Source organism: Malaclemys terrapin, chromosome 9, assembly GCF_027887155.1.
Source record: "Malaclemys terrapin pileata isolate rMalTer1 chromosome 9, rMalTer1.hap1, whole genome shotgun sequence".
Taxonomy (NCBI): Eukaryota; Metazoa; Chordata; order Testudines; family Emydidae; genus Malaclemys; species Malaclemys terrapin.
The window spans coordinates 69,502,041-69,516,251 of NC_071513.1; the positions used below are offsets into that span (position 1 = coordinate 69,502,041).

At 44.3% G+C, this 14,211-nt stretch overlaps 1 protein-coding gene across 1 annotated transcript in view; it reads right to left on the reverse strand.

Moving 5' to 3' along the window:
- WDFY1 (WD repeat and FYVE domain containing 1) overlaps positions 1-13,166 on the reverse strand; it is a 43,920-nt gene extending 30,754 nt beyond the window's left edge. The window contains exons 1-2 of the mRNA XM_054039213.1: positions 12,876-13,166; positions 949-1,016 (exon numbers count right to left, since the gene is read on the reverse strand). Of these exons, the coding sequence (XP_053895188.1) occupies positions 949-1,016; positions 12,876-13,012 (205 nt within the window). The 5' untranslated portion in view covers positions 13,013-13,166. The remainder of the gene's footprint in view (positions 1-948; positions 1,017-12,875) is intronic.
- Between the last annotated feature and the right edge of the window lie 1,045 nt (positions 13,167-14,211).

Here is a 14,211-nt window from a genome sequence, read left to right on the forward strand (position 1 = left end):
AAAATGATGCTGATGCACAAGTTCAGTGGTTAGTTCAGCTTATCCTAGAATTAAGATTTGTAAGTTGGCATGCAGCTGTACCAGAGAAAACAGAGCAGAACATTATGGGCCAAACCCTGCAGTCCTCAGTCAAAGCTCACACGGTCTTCAACGGTAGCTTTGATTATACTGCAGGGTTTGGCCCTGTTTGTGTATATCCTACATGGTCATGGTTTAATACCATTTATGTAAAGCATCTAGGTAGCCGCTCTACATTTAAGTAGTGATTATTTAGACAGAAAGATTAAAGCAGAAGAGATTTTATGGGCAGTATGTTCAGGTTCTAAGAAGTGATGCATCACAACTAACAGTAAGTATTTCCCCCTGTGATCAACTCCTAAATATTTAAATACACTAGCAGGACCATGTGCAATAGCAACTTTTGATTCAAATAATATTACATAGATAAACAAGATGTTCTTTCAGTTTATAATTTCTCATTAAGAGTTTCAAGACTACACATTCAGAATCCAGCCCACACACACACACCCACCCTAGAAACATTAAGTCAAATTCAGACAAAATTTGAGAGTGTTCCTTTAAAAAGTGCGTGTAAGTGTAATGTTACCAAACTATGAGACATTACTAAAGATGCTCCCCATTATATGAATTGGCACAATGTCCTTTAAAACACCACGTAAGAGTGAAGAACTATTTTGACAAAAAATTAGTACATTTATGCTGAAAAGTTAAAAACCCAGCAAATATTTCTGTTTCTGAGTTATCTACAATTAGTGTTAAATTGTAATTCAAAAGAGATTTTGCATAGCCCAATCATAAACAAATTACTATTACTTTTCTTTAACATTAACAATTTAACAGATCCACAGAATGGATTCTATGTTCGGCTGAACCTAGTAATCAACACTAATACATCATAACATTACATTTATGTATAGTGTTACTTACATGACATTGTGTGGTAAATGCTGGGCCAGTACTGGCCACTGTCCCTTTTCAGCCATACTCGAATTGTTCTGCAGGATTTAGGGGAAAGGAGGAAGAAAGATAGAAAAGTTGTAAGCTTGTGTATCAATCGTTATACCTATACTGGTGGGTTTATATATTTTTTTAAGACTCAAGTAACCCCTCTGCTTTTCTACTACCCCATTTTAATATGGCACTGGATAATGCCTTCAGAGAGGACTCTGAACAGCTTCCTCCACAGCAGTTGTAATGTTATCTGAGTAGGTATGGGAGACTTTGAGGAAGACTACTCCAGTCCTTCGGTCAGAGAATAGTTCATTACATCCATTATATATTCTTTGTCAGACAGCATCAAAGAAACGAGATTTAAACCTGATCCAGGATTTAAGCCTCATCCTACTGTCAAACCAGACCACATTTTATATATAAACATCAAATGTATGTTTATACTACATAATTACATTCAAACTAACAGATAGTAGGTCACAAAAATCAGTTGGGTCACCCATTCTGATTCTCTGCATTTTTCAGGGCTGCTCCTGTTATCTACCCTGGTATCAAACAGTAGCAGTGATGGTGGCTCAACCCCTTCCTTTTGTAGTCCATTCCACTGCACAAAATGCTCAACTTACCAAAAAAAAAAAAAAAAGTTATATTTACTACTGCTACAAGTGACCTAAAACATGGCAAAGATTACCCCCCCCCAAAAAAATTCCCCCAATCTCCCCCCTTCCTCCTCTTTCATATATGACCAATTTCCCTGTTTTGTTGTTAGTTGCACTTGGCCTCATGCACAAGCACGAGACCATCTGCTGCTGAGGGGAGCTCCCTTGTACATAAAATGTAAATAAAAAAAGTGTTGATCTGTTTAAATTAGCAACAAAACCAGAACAGAAATGGAGACAATATGCAGGTTTGCACACGTAAGGCCTGCTCCCATTGAAGCCAATGATGCAGGTCCTTAAAAGAAGGGAAAGGGCTGGAAAAGTGATCTTCCGAAAATTTAGTATTGTTGCTCCTGTGCCTGCTTGAAGGCTTTTTGGAGGTGAGTGGGAAGAAGAGGAGGAAGAACAGCTAGCAGCAGAAAACCTGTATTTTTATATGATAAATATTTGAGACATGACATTTAAAAGAGACTTCAGCAGAAGATTAAAAAATAAAAAATTAAAAAAAAGATTCAAGTAGACAGCGTCACTAAGATTTTTTTTTTTCCAGTCTAGTTTTAACTTCCCCTTTCCCAAGGCTTTACTAGCTAGTCTCCCCTTTTGTGGCTGAGAGTAATTTGGGCCTCCATTTATACTATTATCTTGAAGACAGTTACAGATTACACCCTGAGGGAATGAGGAAATCACAGTCACAAGATACTACCACTGAAATGTGATATATTTAAAAGACAGGGCACTGTTTTCACAAACGGTTGGATGGAGTTGGTTGATTGTTTTGGGTGGCAGGGGGATTGGCAATTATATTGCTTTTTAGAAGAGTTATGTCCTGTCACAAGTTACAGCAAGCTTACATTTTCTGCTTACCCACACAGGACTGCTAGACAACTAAATTAATTTTAACTACAATAGAAGACGAAAAGAGGGCAAACAGATATGGCATTTGGATAGGTGTATTTTCAAGGCTGGATTACAGTGTATTATATTAGAATGCCAACCAAAAATTCTACATAAAAAGGCTATTCGGTTTGCAGTTCATACTGGTACAAATGCCAAAGTTTTGACATGGCAAAGTTAGAGTTGCCAGTGCATCCCCTAACTCAGGCTATTTTGCATATGCATTATTAAAAAGTTATGTCATATGTGACCACATACCCAATTTCCCCCAGGAAGGCTGGACATCAAGCCTGCTGTTCAATTTTTATTCAACATGTCATCCCATGCTCCACACACTGCACTCCAGCCAAGCCCCTCAGTTATATATATGTTATCTGTCACAAATGTGTCTTATTTGGAGAAAGTGACATGGTTCCCCTACCACCATCCACAGCCTGCAGCAAGATCCAGAAATTATGCTTTACAGAAGCAGGGGTTGTTTTCCTTCATTTAATAAAACAGATGTGAACCATTCATAATACTGTTCCCAAAAAGTCCACATGCTCCTTCCATTTGGGCACTGCTATTTAAACACACACACACACACACACACACACACACACACACACACACACCTCAATAACCACCGTTATTTTTTCCATAGCTTTTAGAAAGTTTGGATCATTTTACCTGCTGCTTTTTAATGCAGCTTCATGTCACTCACCAAAACGGTTTGAAGAATTTCCCAGTGCAGCTTTCAGATGCACTAATTCAAGCATCTTTCACTTTTGACCAAAGCCCTTCAATTATCTTTGCTCTCAACTGACAGAAGAGTGAACTGCAGTAATCATAGCAATTGGAAAAATGCATTACAAGTTTTGCAAGCATATAGCCTTTGTTTCCTCTTAGGTCTTGTGTACATTTCAACGTTCTTGAAAACAGTACCATGATGGCATAACATTGCCAGCTTGTTGCTAGTCAGATACTCAAGAAAATATGTAGTGCATATAGTATCTCGTTGCAGTTTGAAGGCCACACAGCTGGAGACAAAGGTCAGCCAAACAAAATCTCTTAGAAAGTTTCTTTTCATGTTGATTTAAAAGAAAATCCAGATAAGAATTAAACCACCAATATCAGGTTTGCATTTTGCAATCATTCAAGACTGATGAGACTATTATTGCTCCAGTCCCTCTGTTAGTACTGTAAATGTATAATGTTATGAAGCATAGCAAATTTTGAAGAGACCCTTGTCAATAATGACTAATTATACAGCCAACACTGATTTCTCCACTTCTCTTTTCTTTGCCTCTTAAATGTCTGCAGCTGCAGTGCTCTTCCTCTTCCTGAACAATAGAGTGAACTTCTTGGTAGGTGATGCCAATTCTAGAAAGAAGTGCTCCTATAGCAAATAATGATCTTTCCACACACCTCTCTTATGTACACTATTGTATAATTCCTGAAATGAACAGTCAAAAATCACTCATGAACCCCAGCTCTTTCATGATCAATCCATTCTCAATCCCATTTTAATTTAACAAATGGTCCAGTGCTTAATACACAGAACTAGAACTTCGGGGAATTTGGTTCTTGCTTATCCTTCCATAGACTTCTGTAACTGCAGATAACATTACTCAACTTCTCTGTAACCTCATTTTTTTGAAACAGGTAATACAGACCTATTTTACATGGATGTTGTGAGGCTAAACTTAGAGATCCATTAACGTGGATACTACAGAAGTGTAAAATATTCAGTTTATACATTGTTTATTTCAAACAATCATTAAAGGATACTCTTCTGGGATGTATTATAAAATGAAAAGTGACTAAGCTAAAGTAGTCCTCCCTCCAGGCTAGAGATATTACAAATCATAGCTACATCCAAATGTGAATTTCAGTTTGTCTCCTTGTGTGAAAAGTTAATTTAAAATAAAGTATTTTTCAGAAGCTCTTACAACCCATATTTATTGTATCCTCAATATTAGATCAATGGGAGTTTCTTACTTGGTATTTCATTGGTTGAACATTTTGTCACTTGAGATAACCTTATGAGGGCATTAAGACCAAGGAAAAGTGATGGAATTCTGCAGAACTCCATCAACGCATTCAGTTCAGCTAAACTCCAACTTATCTTTTTAAACCCCCTCTTTGAATAAATTAGGCCTACTATTTAGGAAAAAATGCAAGGGCCAGGAGTCTTTGGGGAGGGGGAACCAACCTGAATGTAAGTCTGCATTTGTGCTATTAGCAAGTCTCAGCATGCAAATATTGGTACAACCACAAACACCATCCTCTGCTTTAAAAGAGATGGCACTTAATGACTTTTGCTTTAAATACTAAATAATTCTGATAGGCTAACAAAGATTTCAAGGCTGGCACAATTTTCTGGCAGACTGAACACTACCATCAACATGTTTCCAAAACAGAGTATTAAAAAGATCTAATTCAACCAGTGTCCTTGAGCTTGCACAGCGAAGTTTGCAGCCTAAATGTGAAATGAAAAGTTGCAATAAGCTATTTGTCAGGAAATGTTAATTACTGGTCAGTATTAGCACATCTGAACTGAATTAAAGTTCACATTAGATATTAAAATGTGATTATTTTCATATTTGAGTTGGAGGAGCCTTGAGAAGATCGAATAAATATTGAGACCGAATTGTGCTAGGTTCTCTGTAAACATGAATTGATGGTACAGCAACTCCTCACTTAATGTTGTAGTTATGTTCCTGAAAAATGCAACTTTAAGTGAAACAATGTTAAACAAATCCAATTTTTCCATAAGATTTAATGTAAATGGCGGGTTAGGTTCCAAGGAAATTTTGGGGGGGCAGACAAAAGGCATTATATACTGTACAGTACTGTAGTGGGGAGGTGCCCCCCGGCTTACCCCTGGGGCTCGGGGTGCAGGGTCTGGGAGGGAGTTAGGATGTGGGAGGGCACTCAGGGCTGGAGTGTGGGGTTTGGGAAGGAGCTAGGGTGCGGGAGGACGTACAGGGCACTTACCTGGGGCAGCTCCTCTTTGATGCAGGGGATGTGCAGGTGGCTCTGCGCAGCGAGGCCCCGCCCCCATGGCCACGATTCTGGGAGCTCCCTTCCCTCCCCTCCAGCAGGCAGGGCCATCCGGAACACAGGGACTTTAGGGGCTGCAGGGCCCTGGCCTGCAGCCCTAAAGCCCTTTTCGGAATGCGGCCCTGTGAGCGCGGATCAGAGGACTCAGGAGGAGCAGGGGCAGCCAGCGGCCGGAAAGAAGCGACGCTTTGAAGGAGAAAGCGCCGCTTCTCTCCGGCCGCTGGCTGTGCGGTGGCCCTGCCTGCTGCTGGGGGCGGGAAGGGGGAAAGCACACTTCCCCACTCGCTCCCTCCCTCACAGAAAGTCCTAAGCACTGCCAAACAGCTGTTTGGTGGCAGGGGAAGTTCTGGGAGGGAGGGGGAGGAGGCAGAGAAGAGGATCTTGTGCAATGCTTCCTTGTAAAGTCAGCCAAACGACATAAGGGAGCATTGCACAACTTTAAACGAGCATGTTCCCTAATGGAGCAGCGACATAACTTTGAAACAACGTTAAGCGGGAGGACGTTAAGTGAGGAGTTACTGTACTTACATAGCTTCCATCACTATGGTATCTGAGTGCCTCAGTTTAATGAATTTATCCATCCTCTACATCTGTGAGATAGAAACATTATCCCCATTTTACAGATGGGGAACAGAGGCACAGACAGATTAAGTGACTTGCTCAAGATCACACAAAAAGGCTGAGGCAAGGCAAATAACTGAACTCCAATCTCCCAAGTCACAGGCTAGCATCCAACAAGTGGGCCAGTCTTTCTTCTGTACATAGATGCAGTCCCTATTTCAAAATCTTACAATCAATATTGCTTCTTTCAAAGTTAATCCTGTAAGACAGAAGCCTTCAGCCACCACACACTACTTTCAGAAGTTATGGATACACCATATATGCAACCTTAATTTAGAGCTGCATTTATATGGGCTACAGAAGCAACACTTCTTCCACTGTCTAAACTATTTCCCCAGGGCCAAATCATGGTCCCAACCAAGCCACTGAAAAATGTGCCAATGAATTCTAATGGTCCCGGAGTTGGCCCCTTGTATTTACATACAAACTATAAAAGAATTGCAAGACTACTTTAGTGTAAATACAAAAGCTCAGACAAATGCCTACAGAAACAAGAACTAGCAAGAGATTGTTGAGTATTCTTCAATTCCCTTGGAAACTTTCATATTACAAATAGTTTTCTTTGCTCAAGATTTATCAGTCTTGTGGTAGAAGCCACGGGTGCTTGGATAAATAGATAAAGATGATCCAACTGCACTGTTAGTTTCAGGGTTGGATTCTGTTCTCATTTGCATCAACACAAGTTCAGAGTTACACTATGACCTACAGAGTAACCAAGAGTAGCACTCAACCGCCTCCATCTGCTGAAAAACTGATTTGAAACAGATGATCATCATAACAAATATCTCCTTATCCCCACAGGAACAGAATACTAGGGAACTGTTCTCTTTCTGCACCCAAGTTCCTGCGCACAGCGGTAACTCAAAGGTTGTACTATAGCGCATAAGGATGGCCTTCACCCCTATTAGTGAGATCTGCATTGAGGGTCTTTTAGCTATCTTCACAATGTTGAGAAGTGATATCCTGCAAGTTCCCAACCAAGGTTTAAAAAATAAAAGCCACACCGAAAGTTTAATTTTATATTTTATTCCTTATTTAGGAAGTGCAAGCTGAACCCATCAGTTTAAGGAGGTGGATCTTTGATGTAAAAAAGATACAGAGTGAGTCAACATACTGATATGTTTGACTCACTCATCACAGCTGCTACTGAAAAGCCTGTGGCAAATTTTCTGAAGAGAATGACCAAATAAATACTGTAGCTGAAACAAAAGTTTAGCACTGAGACTACAGTATCATGTTCAAGAAACCATCACTATTGGGAAGTTGCAACTTGCATAAAAATTGAAGTGTATTTAATAATTTCAGCCATAAGCAAAGCCGAAGTTTCATCCCAAGCAGCTTTCTTCAGGCTGTTGCATTTAGAGCATTACTTGAAAAAGCTAGTTTTGACAAGGCTATTGCCTCCATGAACACCCTCCATAACACAAGGAAAATACATAACCATGGTGTAACAAGATAATATTGAAACATTATATTTTCTTATTAATATCTAAGCTATATTAGTTCACTCTTAAAACCTCCAGGATTTAAATATTTCAGCTACTCTAAAGTTACTAGTGTATGCCTTATGCCATTGTGAAAGGCTGGAGAGTTAGCATGATAAGTGTTCAGAGCATGGGAGGGCGAGGATTCCTGAGTTCTGGTTTGTCATTGACTCTCTGCAACTTTGAGCAAGTTCCATAACGCGAGTGTTTTTGGTTTTGGGGAGGGATGTTTCATGTTAGTGGTGTTGTACATCATAAGTGCCAGTGTTCTTATTTGGGGGTTTTAATTTCAAGACAAGACAAAACCCCCAAGCAATTAGTAAAATCTTAATAGGAGCAATGATGGAACAATGATCAAATGCTCACTCTTCTAGGATCCCTACCTCCCTCTTAGCAGAGCATTTTCAATAGCAAGATTCCACCACCCACACAAGATCTGCAGAACTGGAATTAATTTGCAAACTAGACACCATTAAATTAGGCTTGAATCAAGACTGGGAGTGGATGGGTCATCACACAAAGTAAAACTATTTTCCCATGCTAATTTTCCCCCCTACTGTTACTCACACCTTCTTATCAACCGTTAGAAACAGGCCATCCTGATTATCACTAAATTTTTTTTTCTTCTGCTAATAGCTCACCTTAATTAATTACCCTTGTTACACTTGCTATGGCAACACCCTTTTTTCCCCATGTTCTCTGTGTATATTTTCCTACTGGGTCTTCCACTGCATGCATCCGATGCAGTGGGTTTTAGCCCACGAAAGCTTATGCTCAAATAAATGTGTTAGCCTCTAAGGTGCCACAAGTACTCCTCATTTTTTTTGAGGATACAGACTAACACGGCTACCACTCTGACACAATTCTGAAAGGTTGCCGATCCCTGTACTAGTTCATAGCCAACTTGATGTTAATGTTAGCTGTATCGAGTTTTACTATCCACTACACCACAATCTACTCAAGAGGCATGCTGCTTAAACTGGGAGAGATAGAGGGATAGAATGCTCCAATTGTTATCCCTGTTCTTTGGTGCCAGCAGATGTGAGAAGTTAATGTATGGAATAGGCACCTATGCTGTACAACTCTTACATCCCACAGTTCAAGCACTGTTCTGAAGTAAAAGCAGAAAAGCATGAAGTTTGAAGTTAAATAAACAGTTTGATACCATATTAAGCTGTGGCTCAAAGATGCATGACAATCTTATATTCCCCCTATTCTCGAGAGCAAGCACTCTCTTACAAATTATCTAATGCAACAAATGCTGAAATCGGAGATTCCAAGAACCAAAACAACAATAACTCCCTGGACTAATGAAACAGATTATAGGATTGTTTATAGACTCTCCGTCTTGAGCTGCATACAGTTCCTTACCATCTTTGGTGTGTCACTTTTTAAAAGACATTTTGGACTTTAAAAAAGGTGCAATGTTTAGGTATGAACTGGGGATACAGTACAGTATCTATCTGAGCAAGCTTTAGTATAGGAGATTTATAGATGCAGCATATTATTATAGGGAGAGCAAGCAGCAACCCCAGTATTTATCCTAACACCATCACAAAAAGTAGTTTAAACTTGTGTGTGTGAAGTTCCACCACCACCATGTTTGCAACAGGCCTTTGGCAGCTCTGGGGCTAGAGATAGAGTGCCATAAAATGCTTTCAGGTTTGGCAGAGATAACATGTTGAAAAATCACTGTTCCCCTTATGTCCTTTGCATGGAAGCATATCCAAATAAATGAACACCATGCTAATGCTGGCTCCACACTGCCATCCAAGCAGCAGCAGAAGAGACTATAGTGCCAGAGCAGCTGTAGTGAGCAGGGGGAAGAGGAAGTTGAGCTGGCCAGGCTCCACCAAAGATCCAGAATATGGCCCCAGCAGCCAATCTCCCTCACAGGTACTACATGGGACAAGATTTCCCCACCTCCATGGAACAGGGCTAAGGAAACTGGCCCAGGCTTGCTCTGATCACATCCCAGACCCAGTACATAGTGCCAGTGTCAGGTGCCGTGCCAGCTATGTGTCCGTAGTAAAAATTTTGAGGTCTGTGTGGGAGCTCACCTTGGGCAGCTTCCCATCCCTGCTGTTTCTGGTGCAGGCACAGCCAGGCACCTCTGCAGGCATGCTGCCTCCATCCCCGCTCCCTGAGCGCTGACTCCGCGGCTCCAAGCCTCAGCCAATGGGAGCTACGGGGGTGGCACCTAGAGATGGAAGCAGCATGCCTGCAGAGATGCCTGGCCATGTGGGCCTCCCAGTCCCCTTTGCTGGTGGAGGCATGGCCAGGCAGCTCTGCACACTGCCTCCGTCCCCACCCCCAAGCACTGACTCCGCAGCTCCCAGCCCATTGGCCGGGAATCTCGGTGAATAGGAGCTGCAGGGGCAGCGCCTGTGGACAGGACAGTGCACAGAGCCGCCTGGCCAAGCCTCCATGTAGGAGCTGGAGACATGCTGCTGTTTCCGGTAAGTGCTACATGGAGCCTACACCCCCCCCCCCCCACCACCACCACCACTGCCCCAGCCCTGATCCCCCTTCTGCCCTCCAAACCCCTTGGTCCCAGCCCAGAGCACCCTCCTACACCCCAACTCCCTCATCCACAGCCCCACCCCAGAACTCCTAAATCCATGTTTAGCTGTTTATGGATAGTATTTTCAAAACCACTCAAGTAACCGCACACGTCCCATTGTTCAGCTCCTAAAACCAGCAATGCCAATCCTAAATGTTCAAAAATCAGAGTCAGTTCCCCCAAATCATGATTTTGAAATAACAGCTTTGGATAAATTTGCATTTGCTTTCTGATTTGAGCCTTCAAGGTGCACATTTTTGAACTTTTCTCCATGATCATGAGGACTGGGCTAAAGACTAAACATGCCTAAGACTAAAACATTATTCTAAAATCTAAAGATTCTAATCTACTTTGTCAAATGGAAGTGGGTTTCCCAACCACCTCTGAAAAAGCAATTCTGTCTCTAGTCTGCACACATTAATCAAAACAATAAGCAGAGACTACTTGTTTACAAGACTCCCTTATGCAGTCTTCAACTTCTTCCTCACAACAAAATACATGTTAGAATCTGAGTTCTTTCCAGAATGTAAAGCAGTTCTTGATAGGCTAAGCAGAAAAAAAAAATCATGCTATCCCTCCACAGAACAGAAAGAGTGAATATGGATTAGCGTTTTCTGTCTTCTTCTCCCCTGAGAAATGCTGGTCACTCCTTTACTAGTGTTATGTTACTAAACCCATTTAGTGTTTACTAGTGTTAAGTTACTAAACCGATTCCTAACACCTGTTACAATATACCTAGTTTATAGGGATTTCCTGGGCTTTGCTCACTTTCCCTTAGGACTGGTTCTACAAACAAGTACACCTGCAAATATATATCATGCAGGGTTGTTTGTTGTTTTAAACTGAGTCAATGTTTATAACAAATAATGGCCCTTATCTGTAACTTCCCCCCGCTACACACACACACGTTGAGAGCTGCTGCTTTGGTGTGAGGATATTTTCCAGTCTCATAATTACCCCTGCCCTTATCCAGCTCAGACTATAACTTTTCTCTAGAGCAGACAACACTGAAATGTTTTGAACTTGGGGGGGGGGGGGAAGCAGCTCCCATTTCTTCTGCTTCGTTCCCCCCTGCTGGAAAATTCCACCAACTACCACCACTTCATAACAGCATCTTGCAACAACCTTGATAGCTGCTGCACTTCCCTTCCAGCCCAACAATCCTCAGTGGCTCTGTTCTTCTCTGCCACTAGATAGGTATTTTTCACAACAGAAGGCAACAGAGGACACTGATTTTTCCAAGTTTTGCTGCTTTCCCTCCCAATTATCATAGAAACAATGTGATCTAGTGATTAAAAGAAAGCCTGATCGAATCCTAGCTCTGCCATAGGCTCAATATTAATTCAGGGAAGCCATCTAACCTTTCCACATGCTTCCATTTACCCATCTGTAAAAGAGGTAATATAGCTGCCTGCCTACCTCAGAAGAGAATTGGGAAGCTTAATTTATCTTTACAAAGTGCATCAAGAGCCTCAAAACAGGTTGTATGAAGTATGTTAGTTCTAATATTTAGAAGCCCATCTCATTCATAACCAACCCCAAATGGCAGCATGCTAGCCAACTCTTGCTCAGTTTCACAATTCACCACTCCCAGTGTAACAAGTGGTTCATTTTCCCTAGTCAGTGTTGCAATCCACTGTTTCTTTATGGCTAGTGGCAAGAGTCACTATTTTGTGCCTTCTGGCAAAATTCATGCCTAAAGAGAATTTGCCTTTTTACACTGTGACTCTCAATCCTGCAGCTCTCACATCCACCTGGACTCCCCAAACACTGCTGCCTCTTGCCAATCCCAGGACCAAATGTAAAATAATGAGAGCCAAATTCTACTCCTGTTTACAGAAGTTACTCTCAGTGCTAGAGAAGTCTGAGCCAAGTTACTCTGATTTCACAGTAGTGTACCAGCGACCAGAATCGGACTCTTTGGTGGTGCTTAAATATGGTGCCTGCATCTCTTCCTCAGAGCAGCACTCGGCCTTTGACAAAGGCACTTCTCAGGACTGAGGGGTCTAACGGATTGTTCCAGTAGTCGGCAACTTGCATCCGAGTCAGTAGCACATCCTAGAGAAGCCCAGGGCTTACTGACGAGCACGGACTCCTTACTCTGCCCTCAGTTCACTTCTTCCCCGCTCTCACTGACCCACTAGCTTTCTTCTTCAACGAAGCCTCTGGAGGGGTGGGGTCCCCCTGGAACTAACACGCTTTTCCTACAGACCCCGCCCCGCCCCGCCCTGTCTGGGGAAGGCAGGGCCCCCTCCGGGCAGGCTCTGACCCGCAGCCCTGCCACCCGGAACGGCCCGGCACGAAGGGCAGCCCAGCCAACGGCCCCCGCGCCCCGGCTGCTCCCGGGCACGGCGCGGCTCGAGCCGGGAGGGGTCGGAGCGCGGCTGGCAGGGAGCCCCCACGAGCTGCTCCTCCAGGGGCACCGCGACGGGCGGGCTGCTCGGGTTAGCCCGGGGGGGCTGAAACCCAGCGACCTGCAGCCTCCGCCGCCTGCCAGCCCGGGGCAGTGAGCCGAGGGGGCTTCCCCGGAGAGAGCCGGAGCCTTGAACCGGGGGACTGAGGGCTCCGCCCGCCCCTTCCCCCGGGGAGGGGGGAGGCTCTGCCCGTGCCCCGGGGAGCGGGCGGCCCGGCGCCCACCTGTCCTCGCTGGCGGTGATGAGCCCGTCCTCCTTGGGGATGAGGAGGGCGGCGCTCACCGCGTCCTGGTGCCCCTCGACCTTGCTGAGCAGGACGGGCCGGCTGCTCTGCGGCCTGGCGTGGATCTCGGCCGCCATCTCGGTGCGGAGCCTCCGCTGGGGGCGGCCCCTCCGCTGAGTGACGGGCAGAGGTGAGGGCCCTGCTCGGTGGAGGGGAGTAAAGAGGCGACGGGCGCCCGTAATATCAGGTGTAGCGGCGCCACAGGAAGGACAGGACTCCGGAGGATCCCGTAATATCACGAGTAGTAACGCCTCAGGAAGGAGTGGAGCGCCCCTAGTATCAGACTAGCGGCGCAGACCAGAAGGCCCCACTGCCAGGCGGACGCTCCCGTATACTCTGAAGTAGAGGAGCCTCTGAAAAGTCCTGACGCCGAGGATGGGCTACGTAGTCTCCAGCGAAGCAGGGCCTCTAAAAGACAGACTAAGGATCGTATTTCATAGAAAAGCAGAGAAATTACTTTTGGGGGTTATGTGTGTTTAAGGGTGAAGTCACCTCCTGGGTGATCCAGGGAACTTGAGATGACAGTGGTGCTGGCACAGGGCCCTGAGCACAGGGCCAGCTCCAGGCACCAGCTTGGCAAGCAGGTGCTTGGGGCAGGCACTTCGGAAAGGGGCGGCACGTCCAGCTATTCGGCGGCAATTCGGCGGACGGTCCCTCACTCCCGCTCAGAGCGAAGGACCTCCCACCGAATTGGCGCCGCAGATCACGATCATGGCTTTTTTTTTTTTTTTTGGCTGCTTGGGGCGGACAAAACCCTGGAGCCGGCCCTGCATGAGCATTAGCCTCCCACAGGCCCCCAATGGCAGCAGCAGTGAAGGACCGTGAGCAGGGTTGCCAACCCTCCAGGATTGTCCTGGAGTCTCCAAGAATTAAGGATTAATCTTTAAATAAAGATAATGTCATTTGATGAAACCTCCAGAATTCATCCAGCCAAAGCTGGGAATCCTAACTCTGAGTAGCCAACCTAGCCCAACCTAGTGCTTTCCCCATAGGGCTGGGAGCTCTCCAGGGGAGGGTCTCCCAGCAGGGTTTTTTGTGCACAGGGCAGTACCTCTCTGAGAGCCACCCATCCATCAGACACTGCCAGAATGGGAGCAAGAGTCGCAGGTGCCACGGGAGCACTAGGCCCTTATCCTTTGGTTCTAAACACAGGCCTCTATCTCCTAAGATAAAGGAGAACTCACTTTACTGCCAGCAGTAGCAGATCTCTTATCTTCCCTGTTGATACCAGTCAGCTCTGTGTTCTTGGGGAACCAGGGCGCAGTATCCAGCCTGT